Consider the following 19,237-nt stretch of genomic DNA (forward strand, 5'->3'; position numbering starts at 1 on the left):
CAGAGAAAGGCTTACTAATGGAAGATAAAACACTCCGGGTCAAAGATTGGTACTGCAGCCACAAATACTGTGGTGGTCATCGCTTCAAAGCCCCGAGAAGCCTCACAGCACACGGGTGTACGCAGGCTGTGGCGGCGGTGAGCTGTGACTGCGCTGCCTACTCGTGTGTACAATTCCCACACCAAAGAGAACATCCCCGGCGCTCTTTGTCAAGTCACTTACGTCCTTATTTACCGCGATTTCTGCCGATTTCTACGGGACCCGGCAAAACCCGAGTAATTTCTTAGTTCCCGAAAATGGGCAAAACAGTTAATTTTAACGGCAAACGGCAAATGGAAGAGGAAGGGAAGCTCATCCCTTTCTCCCCCTCCCCCTTCTCTAAGAGCTCTTCTTCTGGGAACCCCCCGAGCATTCCCACAGCCCCGAGGCGCGGAGAGCTGCCAGGGCGGGGGGCGGCCCCGCAGCCCCTTCCCGGAGCCGCTGCCCCGCTCCTGCTGTTCAGCGGGGAGGTGCTGAACGCGGGGCAGGGGGGACCGGGCTGCACGACTCCCACCACCACCCTGGAGCCCCGCACCTGCCTCCCCCGCACCTGAACTTGCTCACAAGGCGTTTGCTTTTCCATGCGAGGCGGGGACGGTGCCTGATACCGCGCGGTGTGAAAGGGCACTTTGCTCTTCCCCCAGCACAGGGAAGCGAGTGTCGGGGAGGGGGGACGGACCCGGTTTTGGAGGCGGTGGCCAACAGGAGCAGCGCTGTGTGCTGAGCGGCCGGGGGTTCCCGTGTCCCCACCCTCCCCGAGGGCCACGGGACCCCGGTGGGACGCGGTTCCCACGCGTGTGTCCCCGCAGCAGCGAGGTGCGAGGCGCCGGGCGAGAGTCCCCGTGCCCGTCCTACCCCCGCCCGCAGGTAAATAGATACAAGCGCGATGGAGCCCTGCCCGCGCGTGTGCGGGGCTCAGCGTGCGGCGAGGATTGACACGTAAGTAGGGCTTTACCTCCAGGGAGGCGGCTATTTCCAGCACAATCCCCGCCCGGAGCCGGGGCCGGTGGTGATGGCAGCGCGGGGCCGGTGCCCGGGGATGGCCGGGGACGGAGCGCTCCCGCTGCCGCCTCCTCCCACTTTCTTCGGCGCTTTTGTGCTCTTCCGGGCGCGGGGGAGCCGCGCCGGGCGCGGGGAAGGACGCGCCGCCCTCCCCCCCCCGCCGCCGGGCAGCCGGGCGGGCGACCCGCAACTTCCCGGGGCCGCGGGGCGGCCGCTCCCCCCGGAGTTGGGGCCGGGCCCCGCGGCCACCGCCCCCCCCGCCCCGCCCCGCCCCGCCCGCCGGTGGCCCCCCCTCCTCCCCGGCCCCGCAGCGCCGCGGCCGCGTGGAGCCCCCGCGCATCCCCCCCCGCCCGCCGCCCCGGGGCCGGCACCGGAGCCCCCCGCGGGCGGGCGCTTACCTGGAGCGGAGCCCGGGGCCTGCCGGCCTGCGCCAGCCCGGCGGCGCGGCGGGGAGCGCGGGGCGGAGGGACGGAGGGACGGAGGGAGGGGGCCCGGGCTGGCGGCGCTCCGGAGAGGCTGACAGCCAGCTGCTGCCCGGGGAGAGGGGCCGGCGCTGCGGAGCGCGTCACTCCCGGCTCCCGGGGGGGGGCCGAGGAGGCGGAGGGGGGCGAGCGGGGCCCGGCCGCGGGCGGAGGGGGCGGGGGCGGCGGGGGAAGGGGAGCGGGGCCGCGGGGGGCGGGCGCACCGGGCCGGGCGCGGCGGGGGGCGCGGAGCCGCGCCTGGAAGAGCACATTGTGGAGAGCCGGGAGGGCCCTTCCCCGGGAGGAGACAATGTCCAGGGCCGGGCGCCTGCTGGAGAGCGCGAGAATGCGCGGCCGGGGCACGGTACGGATCGGCCGGCAGGGCCGCTACCCGTCCGGGCATCCTCCGCTCCGCACGGCCCGAGGGGCTGCAGCCGATCTGGGGACTCCCGCTCGTCACAGCCCCGGGGGCTGCCGTCCGTCACGGCCCGGCCCGGGGACCCTCTGCCCGCCCGGCTCGGTGCGGCCCCGGGAGCTCCGTCCCTGGGTCCGCCCGTGCGCGGGGCCCCTGCAGCCGGCCCCGGGCGCGGTGGGTCCCGCAGCCCCTTCCCCGCGCGGTGCCGAATCCTTTTGTTCCCGATGATTCTCCCTCGCTCCGCGGGAGCAGAAGGACCCCGCGCTGCCGGCAGCACCATCGCCCATCGCCGCAGCCTCTGAACGCTGGAGCAGAGCTCTTGGGAAACCAGCGGCTTGTCCAGCACAGCTCCGGGCAGGGCACCGGCTGCCAGATCCCCGGGAGGAGGGGGATGCTGCGCCCCAGCTCTGGCAGGGCAGAGCTGGGGGTCCCGGTTTCCCCCAGGCTGGTACCTGCTCCCAGGCTGGGCTCTGAGGGCAGTGGGTCAACGACCTCTGACTTAGTTTAGGGTCACCGTGGTGGGATGGTGATCCCCACCACAGCGATGGGCGCCAGCATTGCAGCATCCCCCTCCCCAGCCCACCTCATGTTTCACTATTTAATGGTTACAAAGAAAATGGTTTATGAAATAAAGCAAGTGTAGCAGTTCAGCGTGGAGCCTGCAATAGGTTGAAACCAGAAATGGTGCCAGAGCCAGGATGGGAACTGCCAGGTTTGGGTTTATGGCTTGTTAGTGTGGATGTCCAATTATGATGTTATCTGTTCCAGCGTTAACCACCTCACTGCCAGGGAAATGGCAAGGGAAGAGGGTGGCTCAGGAAGATCTGAGGCCAGAGGTGAAAATGGGCATCACCCAGTACTACATTTCCATCTCCAGGCTGATCATGGAGCCAGAGGCTGAAAGGCAAGGACAGGAGCCCTGGGGCCCTTCTGCAGGAAGCGGATGGCTGGGAGGGGAGCGGGCTGTGAGCCCCCAGCCACAGGGCCTTCTCTGCACTCCCTTCCAGCTCCATGGCTGCTGCTCCTCCCTGAAGCTAAAATAAAATCCTGACCATTTAAGGTGAACAGGAGCCTTGCCGAGAACCTCAGCGGAACGGGCTTTAACCCCTTCCCATTGCTGGGCTTTGTTTACTCCTTGCACTTCCTTTGGCTTCAAGCTAGAGCGGCTTAAAGCCATTTGGGAGAGCACATCCCCTGGGGCTGAAGTGCCTGCCCCTCTGTTTGGAGCTTGCAGAGGACACAAACTGGCCAGGATGCGAGTTTGAAGCACAGTCACTATTCCATGCTGCCTCACCATGTGGACACTCTTATTTTATACTAAGTGCCTTTGTGTGGGTTAGCTTAATCCACTTTGGAAATGGATTAACCTAAATTTCACATCGGTAAACTTAGTGTGGAACAGCCGGGTCCTCACAGGGAGTGAGGGAGGAAGAGCCATTCAGCAAGAGCTGCTGGGCAGGAGCTGTCCCCTGTGCAGGAGAGGGGTCCTGACCCCAAGGGGGGTCACCGCTGTTACAAGTGGGGTCATGAGCCCGACAGAAATTCAATTGTTTGTGCCAGCACAAGGGGTCACGAGGCTGGCAGAAGTGGGGCTCACCAGAGGAAGAGGGGCTGCCTCCAGAAACAGCCAGGGAAGCTCTGGGAAACAGCCCTCCAAGCGCCTTTCTAGTGGATATTTTTCGGATTCAAATTGTCTAGGGGAAAATAACTGGCAATTAGATATAGAATTGGTAATAATAATTTATCGAGTTGTCAGGAACGGGGGTAAGTGCCTTACGAGATTACACATTAAAAAAACGCACACCATAACAAACTAGTGCTGCTGTTACTATATCATATATATAATATACATCAAATATATTATTTATAAGTCGCTTCCTTCTCTCTCTCTTTGCAATGTGCTCATTACCTCTGGTCCCTGCCATGCCCCTCATATGGACACAGATCTGTCCATGCAGAGAACCTGGGGCTCCCTGTCTATGTTGGTCCAGCAGGGTCCTGCTGGATGCCACCAGAGCTGAGCTGCAGGTCCAGGGAAGAGCCATGTCCCAGCTGTGGCAGCACCCACACCACAGAGCCTGCCCAAGCACCAGGCAGTGACGCTTCCAAGGGCATCGCTAACGATGACCTGACCTCATCTCTTGTCATTTCCTAAGGCAAGGCTCCACCAGGACTGCTGTCAAACCCAGGAATACACGACATTTAAGGCGCTGCAGGAGCTTAATTGAATGGTTGTGGTGCTGTGGACTGTGGGCACAGGGATCTAGTGGTGGGAGCAGGGACTGCAGGCTCTGGCCATCACGCCAGAGGAGTCACTGACTCATAGACGACCTTGTGCGAGTCACTTGATGTTCTTGTGCCTCTGAAAAGTAGGTTAAATAACAAACGGGACCTCCTGCATTGGGTCCTCCGTGACCATCAAACCCTGCTGAGGAGTAAGCAATGAAATGCAATTCTCTCGGGGGCAAGGCCAGGAAGAAAACAGGCAGGAAGGACTGAAGGAAGGCATGGCATGAGGGGCAGACACAGCTTTTATCCACACTGTACCTTAACTGCCATCCAGAGCAGAGTCAGGGAAAAAAAGGAGGGCAAAGATTTGGGAAACTTCATTACGGACCAGGCTACTGTACTCCCACTTCCTCCTGATCACTCCTTCCTTAGAAGCAGTAGTAGTTAGCATCTGGCATGGGCATGAATAAAAGGGTTTTTTTCTCCCAGGAGGCAAGACCAAGAGAAGGAAAGGAAATGCAGCTCTGTTCCTCACAGGGTACACCAGTCATTGCCAAACACAGAAGCAGAAAAGGAGTTGCTTTTGTGAATAGAATTTTCGTGTTCTGGAGTACAGGGAATGGGTGTTTGAAGGGACAGGTCCCTGACAGTCAAATATCCCCTAACATTCCTTTCCACTGCCCAAATCCACAGCCCCAGTAGCAATATCTGCACTGCTCTAAACAGTGAGGACCACCCTCACAGCTTATCTCTTGGCCCCCCAAATCAGAATTGATTAACCATAAACAGGACTCCCGCTAAACCCATTTTTAGCCATTCTAAAGCATTCCACGCGGTTCAGAATCCATCCTTGTGAGTAAACCTGACTCCTCAGATCCTTCTGTGCACACACAACTCCTGGTGTGAGCCTGAGGGGTGTGTGTAAGCAGACAAGGTGCAAACCTGCCCGCGCAGGTTGAACAGCAGTGGAAACAAAAGCAAGCACACAATTCAAGGTTAAAAAGCTGAACCACACAGCTTCATCTTCTGTACTAACGGAAATCATTAATAACAGTTTGCGCTCTCAAAGTAGTTGCCATCCAAGCTCTTGAAGAGCTTTATTAGTGAGCAAGACCTCAGAAGTCTCTCTAAGGTATTATCCCCTTTTTAAAGGGAGAAGGCAATTAAGAAACAGCCATTTGTGTGACTTGATCAAAGTCAGTGTACAGCACGTCAGCACCTGAGCTTTGAGATGATGCAGAACAGCCCACCATGCACAGTTTTCCACAGGAACAGGACAGATCCAACTGGATCCATGAGACTACTCCATGGATGTTGCAACAGTTTTTCATCACTCTGAGATTGACTTCTTTCCTTTCTCCTCTGGAAGTATTTCCCAGCCCCACTTTACAGGTCCTGAACCAAAAACTTTTTTCTGGTTCTACTGGGAACAACTGTCTTTGATGCTGGTTAACACATAAGGGAATACTCTCCTTACCAAACAGGGAATGTACTGGGAAGAAATGAGGAATTAAAGAGAGGTGGTGTGGCTTCTGGCCCTGCTTGTTCAGTGTTCCCAGACACAAGCTCATGCAACTTGGCTGTAGCAGGCTTCTGAGACCAGATAACAGGATAGGTGTGTGTGGTAGGTGGAGAGTGATCAGTCCCAGTTTCATGGGAGGATCTTCATGACAACCACAGCTCCACCAAGAGCCACAGAAACTTCTAAACATCCTCCAGCCACTTCTCCAGGACCTTAGCTGAGCTCCACAACACCACAGGGAAGTGAAGAGAGAGTGGGGAAGGGACCACCAGTGCATGAGAAGGGACTGGAGCTGCCACATGCAGCAACTAAATACACCTGAGGGGTTCAGGGGGGTGAACTGTCCCCAGCACCACTAGAAACAAGCAATGCCACCTCCTTTCTTATAGAAAATAGCATGATTAGCCCCCAAACAGCAAAGAATCAGAGCCTTGGCATCAATTCTCACTGGAAGACAAGAGCTACTGTGGCAGGACAGACCACCACGGGCTCACAGTGTTTGCTCGCAGCACACGTCACACTGAACAAACACAGAGCTCACCTGGAACACTGGGAAAAGTACTGACAGATCCACACAGCAGGAAGGAAAAGCTCCCGAGTTTTTACTAGCTGGGAATGCCAGAGTTAATTCCCAGGAACAAAAATGAGTTGCCCTTCACTGAAAGCGACCCATTCACACCAGGGTGAAACCAGGCTAAATGGCTCGGTCATCTGACCTCCTGCATGTCATGAGCCGTCAGGCCGAGGATGAAAGTTTTGCTAAAGCACCTTTGCCAGTAAAGAACGCGGGTGTGACAGCTGGACCTGGCTTTGCCTGGACTAACTCTGTCCTTAAGAGCAGATCCGAAGTTTCCCAGGCAAAGCCGGCTCCCGGCGGCAGAAGCGCTGTCCCCACTAGAGGGCTGCGCAGCCGAGCAGCGAGGAAATCTGCTTCAAACTCGGTGTCTCCCTGTGCCTACGGCCAGGGGTCCCTTCTGTGCCTAAGGATGCGTTTAGGGAACTTCTCTAGTGCTCAAAAATGACTTGAAAATTAGCAGCAGGAAACACAGACCTCCCCAAACCAAGACAAAGTCTCTTGAATGAGAGCTATCTACAGCTCGTCAAGTTGATCTAGAGGTATTTATTCCCTGAGATGTTTAATGCCCTCTTTAATGGACTGGGAAGTACCTTATCATCCTCATGTGATGCAAACACATCATCCCACTTCCTTTCGAGTGCTGCCTGCTTCTGCCTTCCTCACCTCTGTGAACACAGTGTTTCTTCAGGATGCCTTCATGAAACACTCAGCTAAACCCAGGTCCCAGGGCTCGCCCAGCAGCTGCCAGCTCTGCCAAATTTGCTCCTGGTCTCCGGACCATGTGGAATGAGGTGTCTGCAATTCTCACTACCGAACTTACAGACTGAAAATAAAAACCCAGTGTGCCCTCTTCTGTGGCTGCAGACTCCTCTCCCTGCCTTCTGCACCCCCAGGACTGGCCGGAGATGGCTTCAAAGCAGAAGGAAGCGAGTGAGCTGCCAAGGGAAGATGCATCTTAGCTGCTCTCAGAGCCTCTGAGACCCTGAAGTGAGCAAGCACAGTAATGGGTAGAGCAGGGAAAAAGGAGGAGGAATTCACATTGCCAACCAGCCTCTGGTCAGGAGGCTCTGTGAGCTCTCAAATCCTGCAGAGGCCTGATCCTCACCAGCACCAGACAAGACCAACTCCATGTACATTGGTGGGATTTCAGCCCCTGTGCCCCCCTTCCAGGATTATCCAGCTGTCTGAGCTGAAACATTGCTTGAAATAGTGCTCTGAAAACCACCTCACATCCACGCATCATCACACACTCCAGGCTTACAGGGAAATTACTGGATGGATGGGATGTGTGATGGTGCAGGACAAGGCTCTGTCCCTCTCAAACACTTACAAGTCAGTGCAGCAAAGCCATAGCAACAAGAAAAACACTCTTCTTATTTCCCATCCAAGAGCAGCTCCTGCCATTCAGTGATTGCGTGACCTTCTGCCAGCAGCCACTGAAGCAATCTTTGAAAACGTTTCTGTATCATTTAAACCTGGTTACTCGGCCCTGGACTGTTTCTGCCAAGGTAGCAGCAACAACTCCAGAGCAGAGAGAGAGCCTGGCATATCAGCACTGGGATTTGTCCTCTCAAAATCTTTCTATTCCTCCTGTCACCAGTGGAAACCCTGCCCAAAAGCGGCATAAAAAATAAATCCAAGGCTGAGGTTGAGTAACACAGAAAAGATTGTCTGAAAAATGACTGGAATAGAATAACCAATCATTTAAAAATGCTAATATTTAGCATTTGAAAATGAAGTGGAAGGATCATTATAGATAAATATCAAATATCTTCTATTCATTCCTTTTTTGCTGCTAGATTGGGAAGGTCAGCAGTTCAGAGATGCTTTAATGCCTTGGCAGATACTATGAAATGGGGCTAATTCAGCATTCTGGAAAGGGTAAGGGGCCTGATTCTTCACACATGTGAGAACTGGTGAAAAAATGGGGATAAAGGAAGATTCCCACCCCAGAAGAACCTGTATGTCCTACTGAACCCAGTATAAGCAACATGGGTCTCTGCTGTTTTCCACTGGCCCAGAACAGATGTTCTGACTCCAAAAAATGTATAGAAATAGGTTCTGTGGGAACTTTTCATTTTGTGAGCAACCACGTAAAGAGCTTCTCTTCTGACAGTTTTCTGTGCCTAAGCAGGGATAAAATGCTTTCTTTAAGGATCTTCTGGCTGTGCTTCCTTCTGGAGACACTGGTGCCCTAATACTGATGTGCTTAGCAGCACTAATAGATTACACTTACATGCACTTTTTTTTTTTTCCCTTGAATAATGAAGTTAAAAGGCCACTTTGGCATAAATTCACTCATCGTTACCCCAAGTGAAGCGAGTTTCTCCTGGTGCTGCTGCATACAAATAATTGCTTTTGGCCAAAGCCAAGGGAATCACGACTCCATTGCTTAATTTATTTCTATTAACACCATCAAATGTTAGTGAGAGGAAGGCAGCAAAGTGGCACAATGGCAGCGCTCAGCGAGAGCAGCCTGGATGTGCTGGTAGATAAAACCCTTGCAGGGAATATCTGCGTAGTGCAAATTTTAAAAGCAGGTTGTATTTTCTGCCTGTTTTGCATTTGCAGAAAAGTCAGGATTATTTCTACTGCCTTTAGAGGGCTCTTTCAGTTGGCAAACACCTGGAACTCCAAAAGCTGCAGCACCTGAACTGTGCAACCCTGAGCCTGGGGAAGGGAGAGCAGCAGCCTGTGTCACACAGCCCATGTCACACAGCCTGTGTTCCACCATGCTCCACACACTGCCAGGTTCCTCCAGGACAAAAGGATGGCACTGTGCAAAGTATGAAGAATAAAATTAGGAGGGGAATGCCTGTGGAGGGACCTGACCCCTGTTATTTGCATTATTACACATATTTTCTTCATGTAGCCTCAGCATTTGCTGTTCCAGGTCCAGCCACAGCTGCCTCAGGAGTGTGGCACTTGTTCTCATTCTGCTTGCACCAGGGGAGGTTTAGGTTTGATATTAGGAAAAATGTCTTCACCAAAGGGGTTGTCCAGCCCTGGAACAGGCTGCCCACCATTCCTGGAAGGATTTAAGCCATGTCGAGGTGGCACTTGGGGACTTGGTGGGCTTGGCAGTGTTGGACTCAATGATCCTGAAGATCTTTTAAACCTAAATAATGCTACTGATTCCCCAGGGGAAGCTGGGGTATGTCCCATGTCAGAAGGGCCTGCACTCAAATCCTGCTGGATTTTCCCCAGCAGGTCCAACCATCTGAATCCTCTCCAGACTTTTGTCATGATGGAAAATTTCAACGCTTCAGAAGTCTGAGCAATAGGACTGATCTTTTTTTTTTTTACTTTGCTCTCAGGAATCAGTTTCAGTAACACAGTGAACAGCAAATTTTACTTCTTCTAAACAGGTTTTTCCCTTGGCTGCTAGGGCTTGAAAAGCTTCGAAAGCTGTGCTACAGTGTAAGGACAGAAGCACAGGAAAAGGAAAACTTTAGAGGCAGGGAATAACATCAAACCATTTGATTTATGATCTAAACCAACAACTGCTGGTTGCCTCAGCTGGTCCCTTTTTGTTCCTGCGTGACATACGTTTCTATTCCAATCCCTGCAAGCTTCAGGAGTATTCATGTTAGCAGCACATTGAATCGATCTAGTGACAGTTCCAGTGCAGACTGCTGCACCAAAATTCAGGGTATGAACTCTAAATTATCGACCAAAGTTCTCAAAACAAGCATCCCTAAGCAGGCAGCTCGAAAACTCAAGATCCACTACTGAAGCCTCCCAACTTCTGGGTGGTTTGCTATCCTGGGAGTCAGATCAAACTGCAAGGCCAGTTTGCTGCCTGTATAAACCGGCTACAGGAGTTTAATGAAGCTCTGTAGCACACTTCCCTTAAGCAGCTTCAGAGCCAAGAGGAACTGGCTGAAAATGCGTAAATGGTGACAAATCAAACCACTCAGTCCTCTGTATGCAGCAAACTTAACTTGAAACAACCACCTCGAATGCTGAAAGCACAGCCAGCGTTCATGGCCCCTGAGTCCCTGACCTTGGGGAGGAACAGGACTGCAGGGTCTGCCACACCAATGGCACTCTGCCAGGAGCTGCACCAAGACCCAGCAAACAGTGCACAGTGCAAGGGTGGCTGGAACATGTTGGCCTGTTTATCCAGAAGTGGTCCCAAAGTAGCAATCAGATGGCACAAAGGGGCACATCCATCCACTCCACGTCCACAGCCCAGTTCAGCCCAATCCAGTTCATCCCAGCTGCCCCCCAAATTCTCCACAGTTCCACTGCCTGACCCATCATGAGCACAAAACCTGGCACATCAGCCTTTCATCTTTCAAAACCTGAAAAAAATTCTGAAACTCACTCGAGTGTAGAACAAGTGCAAAGGAAAAATCTCTGAGACACAAAAGTGCTTCCCACCAGATGCCATTTTGTCCTCCAGCAAGAAGGTTTCACAACAGAAGTGATGGAGGAGCTCGGTATCCCTCCAGCAAACCCACACTTGGCACTTTACAACCTGGCAGTGATGCTCTAACCCACATCCCTTTAGGAAGCTGTTGGATAAAAACCCTCATCGGATGCTCAGGCTCCAGCAATGTTTTCCACCACAGCACCATGCAAACGCTGTCACATCTTGCCACTGGCAGCAATGTGTGAAATCAGGTTCAGGTTTCAGTGTGCTGGAAAGAAAATACAGCACTGGCTTCCAGTGCAGATTGTGGGGAGCAAGTAAAACATACTTTTCTTTTTATAGACTGTTTCCATGGTGCACAGAGGTTCCCATAGCTAATTCTGCAGCTGCAGAACTTCAGAAAATTGCACAGCCTGGGTATAATCCTGTGGCAGGGTGCCCCATACATCCCCAAAGCAAAATCCAATGGCTTAACACTGTCACCAAACAACAGAGATGTGTCCCACTCTGACGTGGGAGCGGAGCGGCTGCAGCTGAACCCCCTCAAGTTTAAGAGCAGTTTAAGAGAGCCCCAGAGAAACCAAAGCCAGGTCTGAGCTTCAGACCCCATCTGCTAAAGCTCCCAGACATCAGCGGGATATAAGCAAATTACCACTTGCTGTATTTACTTTTAAACAATTTCTTAGAAGAACCGTATGCCTCAGGAACAAGCAGACTGTTGCAACAACTTAATCAACCCCACCTCTGCCCCTCTCCACTGGCACCACTCTGAAGCAGCCCAGGACATCCAGGGTGTGCTGCCTCCCAACTTCCATGCACCAGCACTTGGTCAGAGCCTGACCAGCTTGGACAACCCCAAATCCCAAAAACATCCCCCCAGAATCACCCCACGGCTCCGTTCAGCCCCTGGGCACGGGCAGATCCCGGCACGGCACTCACCTGCTCCTGTGAATTCATCACCCGCAGCTTCATCTGCTTCAGGTAAGTCGAGGTGAGGGGCATGTTGTAGTCAATGATCCCAGAAACCAAGGAGGAAGGTGGCTCACTCTCTGAGGGACAGAGGAGAAGCTTTATTGAGATGAGGGATCGCAGGTATCCTCTCGTAACTGTTCCTCAGGGGTATTCAGGAGAACTTCAAATCCCTGGCAAGAGCCACCACCCGCTGAGAGAGGGTTCCTCTAAGAACATGACCCCACCAAGAACATAATTACAGAACAGATGTTGTCTTGGGAAAAGAAAAAAAAAAAGAAAAAAGAAAACAAGCATTGGTGTCACCTGTGAAAAAAGCTACACATCATGTATAATTTTTCAGCGTCCCCCAAACTTGAAGGAAGAAACTGAGTCTTGCTGAAGCCTCAGAAGCACTTCCATGCACATGGGATTTGTGCAGGGGGTGATGAACAAGGATCTATTTGCAGCTTGTTTCAGCATTGCAAAGTCTTGCCAATTTTGCTGGGATTCCCTCAGGTAGGAGTTAACATTAAGGCAACGTATTAAGTATCTCTATCTGGTGATGAAGATTATTTTTAACATCCTCATTAAAACACAAACTTAATTTTAGAGATCTTTAATTTAAATTGTTCCTGTTGATTTCTCTGGCTGCATCACACTGAGCTCTAGAGATGGCTCCAGGTTTGGATGCTCCTGCAAATCACTCTGTCTGGCCAGGCTGCGTCCCCACAAAGCAAATTCTCAGTGCTTTCTCTGAATTCTCAATGATTTTTCTGCTCTTCCACCACCACAGCATATCCTGCAGGATATGGAACATGAAGGCTGCTGGAATGATCTGTTCTAACACTGAATTTGCAGGCTCATGCAGTGGGTTTATCCAGGAGGAAAGCTGCCATTGTCCACAGAGATGGCTGATGGCCACCAGCAAGATTTCTTTGCCCTCAGCACATGCAGATGCAAGTTTGGAGAATTAATGCAGCTTTCCAGCACATGCTGAAGGGATGTGTGGTATCCACTGGACAGGGAACTTAAGTAGCAATGGGGGAAGAAGATTCCCAGGAGCTGAAGGTGAACTTATGGTGGGAGGTTTCCATTCCTGGTTCTGAATCTCCCTGGCTGGCTTGCATTTTCTGGGGTCACTGGTTTCACAGGCATGTGTGACAGAGCCCCTTGAAAAAAAGCCTGCACAAAATGTTTCACAGAACCTCAGAAAAGCCATCAACCCAGTCCTAATGGGCCTGCTTCTCAGAAATGCTGAGTGTCAAAAAATCCTGTTAAAACTCAGCAGACCTGAAGATGCTCCACACCTCTGGAAACACGACATCTATCATGCCTGATTAAGAAATTACCTGACCCAAAACTGCCTGTAATTGACTTAAACATCACAAAGGTGTTTGCAAATCTTCTCTATCAAGACATTGATTAGGTCCATGGAAATACAATGGCTTTTTCTCAGGTTCATCTAGTCCATTCCTGAGCAGATGGAGCATTCTGTGGGTGCAGGGAAGGGTGGCTAGTGCCACTCAAGCCATCAACTTGCCCAAATATGAAGGTCCAAAGCTTTTAGGAACCTTGTAAACTGATCCCTCCACCTTTTCTCATGGCTGTATGTCAGCAGTCTCTGTCATGCTTTGACATACAGATTAGGAGCACTTCTATGTCTCTCTATATTAAACACCCAAAATAAACCCTTATTCTGCTGTGCACGGATGCTGTGCTGTGATGAAAAGATGCTAAAATCCCAGTGCAAGGGGAGCTTTTCACAGGAACAAAACCTGCCACCTTCCCCAGCTGCCTGAGTCCCTAAGAGTTTAGGAAAGCATTTGCTAAGAGTAAGACAGATAGTGCTGCTGTCTCCTGAAGCACAGGCATGGGTGAGGTGAGTGTTTCAGATCTCTGAGGATGATAAGTTGCTCTCCTGCCATTCCCCACTCCAGTGCTCAGCACTCCAGAGATGAATAAAGCTGAACAGGAGCAGCTCTGCAACTTCAGATGGAGAGGAAGAGGGAGGCAAGCGATCTTTTAGTGCTTAGATTCTGCCTGAAACCATCCCAATGTAAATTTGGAACAATTCCATCAGCGGCCACAAATTTACTGTGAATTTGTGCAACTGCACCACATAAGAGTTTGAGCCTAAGCGACTAACCCCTTTTTTTTTTTTTTCTTTTTCTAAGTTATCTGGAAAAGAAAGAAAACCTTTGTTTTAAAAGGCCTGGGGGGCTCCACGGGAACAATCCTCACATCCTATGTCACAAGAGGAAGCTCCTGGAATCCTTTAACTCAGTGTTCAGTTATCTCTGTCACATGCCCCACATGTTGGACACACAGATAGAACAGGCAAAAATGGTTTTGATCCTAGCTCCACATTTTTATCACTCCACCAGAATCACTCCTAATTTAACAACGCTGTAAAGAGATGCCAGTGAAGTCCAGTGACGTCCAAACTTTCCCACAAGCAAGACAATTTGCTTTTATGAATGATGTGTGTGCCCTGCGGGGTTTGATGTCAGATATGTGTAATTAGGGATTTTTGTGATCACAAATTAAATGTGTTCAGATTTGTTTCAGGACAAGAGAAGTAGGAAGAGATAGGAATGATTCAAATTTTGTGATCTTACTGAGTTAAACTTTACCTGTATGTGCTTCTATGTGTGTATGCATACACCTCAGTAATTCTTCTATGACCCCAGTGGGTTTTTTTAAGTGATTTGCTCCTGATAAATTCCTGAATACGTGTTAGTGAAATCAGACACCCTTCCCCAGTAAAAGTAACCTTATCTAATCTACTTAATGCGTTTTCACATGTACTTAGTCACTATTTAGGTGCTGTTCAGGCAGAGAAGCCCTTCTGTCCTTTCATTCCTGGTGGGTAACACTTTTTACCTGTGGGATCCTTTGTATTCCTGATTGATTTATTTTTAAGAGAACTGCTAAGGGAAGAAGCTTTATGAAAATAATCAATAATTGATATTAATTTATAAATTTCTTCAGGGCAGATGGATGTCAGCCCTGATCATGGTTCCCACTGCCAGGACCACACTGGGGGGGATATCCAGGACTGGGTGTTCCCTGAGCTGCCTCTGGACTGGGATGGGTGTGTGTTGGTGGGAGAGGCTCAGGAGATGCAGGATGGTGGGTGGGTAGAAGCCCCTGAAGGAAGACCAGGTTGGGCAGGACTTTGAGCATCCTGATCTCATGGAATGTGCACCTGCCCTTGGCAAGGGGTTGGAATGAGATGGACTTTAAGGTTTCTTCCAAACCCAACCAGTCTATGAACCTGTGAAGGAACAACCACCTTTTTCATTAGCTGCCTCCTGAAACGGGATCCCAAGCTCTGGAACTGGCAGCTCAGATACTGCCAGGCATTTAGGAAGGTGTCCTGGTGTGGGTGAAGCCAACAAGTGACATCCCTGGGGGCCTGACTCATCCCACCACCCTTCCCATCCATGAGCTGGCTGCTGCAGCAGCAGTGCTGGAACAACACCCGTGATGGATGCACTGCAATCAGTGGGGAGGTCAGGCTTGCTCCCAGCAAGGCCAAAGGCCAAAACTTCTCTTGATGTAATTGGAAAGAGGGATCAGACCCTTAGCTGGCAGAGTGGGAAGTGCTGTGGTAATGGAGCTTCAACTAATAGAATTCACACAGAGTTATTTGGGAGAGATTTTGAGTTTTTAAAAAATATAATGAGTACAAAGCATTTCAGTCACTACCTTTGGATAGATGGCACATAATCCACTCACACAAAACCTCTGGGATGTCCATAGCACTGCTTCCAGCAGTAAACAGTTGGCAATCAGTATCTAATACTAGAAATTCTCTATTGTTGGGCCTTTTGTTTCTTAAATTCTGCTTCCCTTCTTGATAAGAGCTGCCAAATGAGCCACTTTGCCTTGCCACTTTTGAAACAGACCATCTCCCTGCAGTTTGCTTATGTTTTTTTTTAAAGAAGCAATTTTAATGGATGAAACCAACATCACTTTGATGCTTTGCACTTGATCATGACAACAAGTTTGTAATTCAGAAAAAAACAAACACACAAACATTTAACCAGCTACTCTGGAAGAGAACCTGGTCCCATCTTCTTTCCACTCCTGCTCTCTCTCAGACCTGAGGAGCTGCAGATTGGATCTGTCCACAAAAGGAGTCAATCACCTCAGTGGCCAGACTAATTGTGTGTGTACACAGGCACAGTGTAACTGTGATTGCCAAAACACTGGCCATTATCTAATTCAGGATCACGTGCTTATCTATTAATTAGTGTAAATTGCTTCTTTATCAGAAACTTCAGCTATTCAGAGGTATTCTGTGTCTTTCAATACGAAATTGCTAGTGCCAGGGAAAAACTTTGGGTTGTTTTAGACATTGAAGTTTCCACCCACACATGATCATGGGTTGATTGCAGCCATATCTGTGTATTTTTGACCCATGTTTTGGGCAGCACTGGGGGAGCCTGGCAAGAAAGCCAGGCTGCTTCTGCTCCCTAAGATGTAAGAAGCAGGTTTAAACAATTCCTTCAGCTTGGCTATAAGATGAAAAATAGCCCAGGTTGGGAAAACCCTTAGGTTAGGATGTTTATCCTGGGCGGGGCAGTGTCTGGCAGCTGTCGGTGGCGTTGTGCTGGTGCAAAATGCAATGTCAGCTCTGCTGGCACTTTACCTTTGGGCTCCAGGCCGTTGGAGTTGAAATGCATCCTCTTCTGGCACTCAGTGCAACTCATCAGGAACCTGGTCACAGCCTCTCTCGGGAGGAAAGCATAGGTCTCTGCAATCTGGGGAAACAACAGAGAGCTGTATGTCCTGGGAGAGGGAGAATGGGGTGGAGAATGGTGGGCACTACTCCTGGCCACATGTTGTCCCCTCCAGCCCTAAATCCCTCCCTCCAGAGCAGCTGTTAGTGGGGGAACACTTTGGGAGGGTAACTGGTGTGCCAGTGAGGCACCAAGACACAAATGAGCAGACTTTTGGTATCCCTGCATACCCATTCCCTTCCCAGAAACTCCTTCCCATTCCCCCTTGGAGTCTGGGAAGAGCAAAGCTGTGAACATGTAAGAATCAAATGCAAAAGTAAGGCCTTGTCAGCTCTGTTTGCATTGTTAATTACCATCACACCAGTAACCTGAAGAATCCATTAATCTTTTGTAAGGGCAGGTCACTTTTTCCCACAATGACAATCAATTACTGTTAATAATACTTTGCACTTCTGTGACATATTTTATCTAGGGAATTGAAAACATTTTTCCAAACAGTAATGAATTAAGTCTCCTGAACCTTTGTGGGATATGTATTTTACAGATGAGAAAAAGCTAAGGATAAATATTTAAAACTTGGATGCTTGAAGTTAAACAGTAGATCCAGACCTAAGCACCCACAGAAAGTGTCTGGCAATACCAGAGTCCTATAATGGCAATTAATTCCTGCCAGCAGTAATTTTATGGTATTTTTAAAGATCAAGATTAGGTTATTTGGAAAAGGAATGAGTAAATTTTAATGTAGACTTCTTTAAGGTGATAAAAGACCATCAAATCCTGGAGTTTGACCTGTGTAGCACAAGTCACAAAACTTCACCCAGGTTCTCCTGGAGCCCAATGGCCTGTGGTTTGCCTAAAACATCATCCAGGAAGACATCTGGTCTTAATTGGAAGGCATTAAAAGGTGTAGAGCCCACCTCTTACTTTGGGCTGGTTCCTATGGTTAATCACCCATCCTGTTTGGTCTGAGTGACTTGTCCGAGCACGGCGGTTCCCCAACCAGGGGCCGTGACCCCCACAGGGGTCACAGCACTTACAAGTGGGGTCATAAAGCAGACAGAAATTCAATTGTTTGTGCCAGTCCTCGGGGCTGCAAGCCCGGCAGAAGTGGGGCTCAGCACGGGAAGTGGGGCTGCAATCAGACACCTCGGGGGTGAGGCTGGCCAAGCTGGGAGGGCGGCCCAGGATGTCCTGATCCCCCTCCTCTGGCCGGGGGACATCATCCTCCTACCTCACATGGTTAACAAATAATACCTCAATTCTAAAAGGCCACATTAAATACAAAAATACCTAAATTCCACGCGTTTTTCTCCCCTGAGGGAGCGGTGTTCTAGAAGCAGAGCAGCGGGGCAGGGGCAGGGGCTGTGCTGGATCGTGGCTAAGGCAGCGCCGAGCCGGCTCTGCGGTGGGAGGGAGCCGCATCCATCTCCACTGCGCGGCAGCAGAGCCCGGGCTTTCACACGCACAGAATGCCAGATGGGTGGAAAGTTCAGGCGGGGACCTTGTCCCAGCGCTCAAATGGAGGCTGCAGTGCCTGGTCCTCATGGGATTCTCCTCCTATTTAGCTGCAGCCCCGGCGAGCTCTGTTGTGGCCGAGCGGATGCCAGCTCAGTCTTCGCCTCTGTGTGATATTTATCGATGCACAAGCACAAGGGATTCCCGCAGAAACGCTGAAATGAGGAGCCTGGAAATTGCTGGTGGCAGCCGTGCTGTGGTGTTGCAGGCAGGGAACTGTCCCCGCGCGCTGCCCGCCGGGCTCAGCCATCTCCCTGCCTCTTTTGCTCCAGCAAGCCCACAGTCTCTGCTGCAAATGTTCAGCTAATTTTAGTGATACAGTTGTTATTTCTCAGCTGATTTGATGCTCTGCAGAGCAGACAGCTTCCTTGATGAGTTATCTCCCATCCAAACTCCCTTTCTGATTGCCTCCCTTCAGAGGTCATGGACAAGGGCAAACTCTCCAGTGTCTCTAATCAGAAGCGGTGGGGAAAGGGAGCAGGGAGAAGGAAGCAGGGGATCCTGGAGCCTCCCAGCTGCCCACCCAGCAGCGTCCCTTTGTGCCAGGCGTGTGCTCTGCACCATTTCACCTTCCAGCTCAGGCTACAAAGGCGCTCTGGGAGCAAGGGCAGGAGCGAGGGCAGGAGCGAGGCTGGGCAGCCCAGCCAGCAGCGTCCTGCCAGGTCAGGAGGGGATACACGCTGCTAATGTGATGATCTCAGCTCAAGAGGGAGATGAGGGGTGGAGCATGAAGCTCTCTGACTGCTGTGAGCAGGCCTGGGAAAACAGACGGATCCAGCCTGCTCCCCTGGGGCTGTGCAGGGCACAGATTAGTCCTCCAGAGAGATGAATTGAAGGAATTAGGGAAGGGTCGGAGTGGTCTGCTGGGGAAATGAGCAGAAAGTTTTTGAATTGTGGTTATGCTGGTGGGGCTGCCCCCCTTGGAACATAAAAAGGTCACTTGTCCCCAGCCAGGGAGGGTTAGTGTGTGCCCCAGCCCCGTGCTCTGCCTCAGGGGCAGGGCTCAAGTGCTCAGGGCAGGGAGTGATGCCATGAGCTCTGTGTGCAGAGCCCTGCTCCCTGGGGACTCCCACCACACGTGAGAGGCTGCAGGGCACTGGGCTGCCTCACCAGCACTGCCAGCACCACAGCATGGATGGAGCACGGACACAGGCAGGCAGGACAGACTCCAACCCACTGTTGACTCTGGCAGCACACTGAGCTGTGCAGAACCTCAGGCATCATCACAGAGACAAGGGCAGCCTGCAAAGACCTCTCTGAGCCATTGTATACACCAGAGAGATGAGCTGCCAGCAAGCCACTCCTGTCTCTAAGCGACCTGGTCCTCAGGGCTGTGGGCTTCAAGGGAGTAGCTTGGTTTTGGACAGTAAATTCAGCTCTTCCTGTAAAAGGAGAGCCTA

The 19,237-nt window shown here is 51.3% G+C and overlaps 1 protein-coding gene across 5 annotated transcripts in view; it reads right to left on the minus strand.

Moving 5' to 3' along the window:
- NOL4L (nucleolar protein 4 like) overlaps positions 1–19,237 on the minus strand; it is a 58,923-nt gene that overhangs the window by 21,132 nt on the left and 18,554 nt on the right. For 2 of the 5 annotated variants that reach the window (XM_063404469.1, XM_063404470.1), the window contains 2 exons: positions 16,232–16,343; positions 11,563–11,672 (listed from right to left, as the gene is read on the minus strand). In XM_063404469.1, the coding sequence (XP_063260539.1) occupies positions 11,563–11,672; positions 16,232–16,343 (222 nt within the window). Of the gene's footprint in view, positions 1–589; positions 774–994; positions 1,278–1,439; positions 1,573–11,562; positions 11,673–16,231; positions 16,344–19,237 lie in introns of those variants that run through there. The other 3 variants (XM_063404473.1, XM_063404472.1, XM_063404471.1) reach the window with 3 other exon arrangements.

This window comes from Prinia subflava, chromosome 8 (assembly GCF_021018805.1).
Source record: "Prinia subflava isolate CZ2003 ecotype Zambia chromosome 8, Cam_Psub_1.2, whole genome shotgun sequence".
In the NCBI taxonomy this organism is placed as follows: domain Eukaryota; kingdom Metazoa; phylum Chordata; class Aves; order Passeriformes; family Cisticolidae; genus Prinia; species Prinia subflava.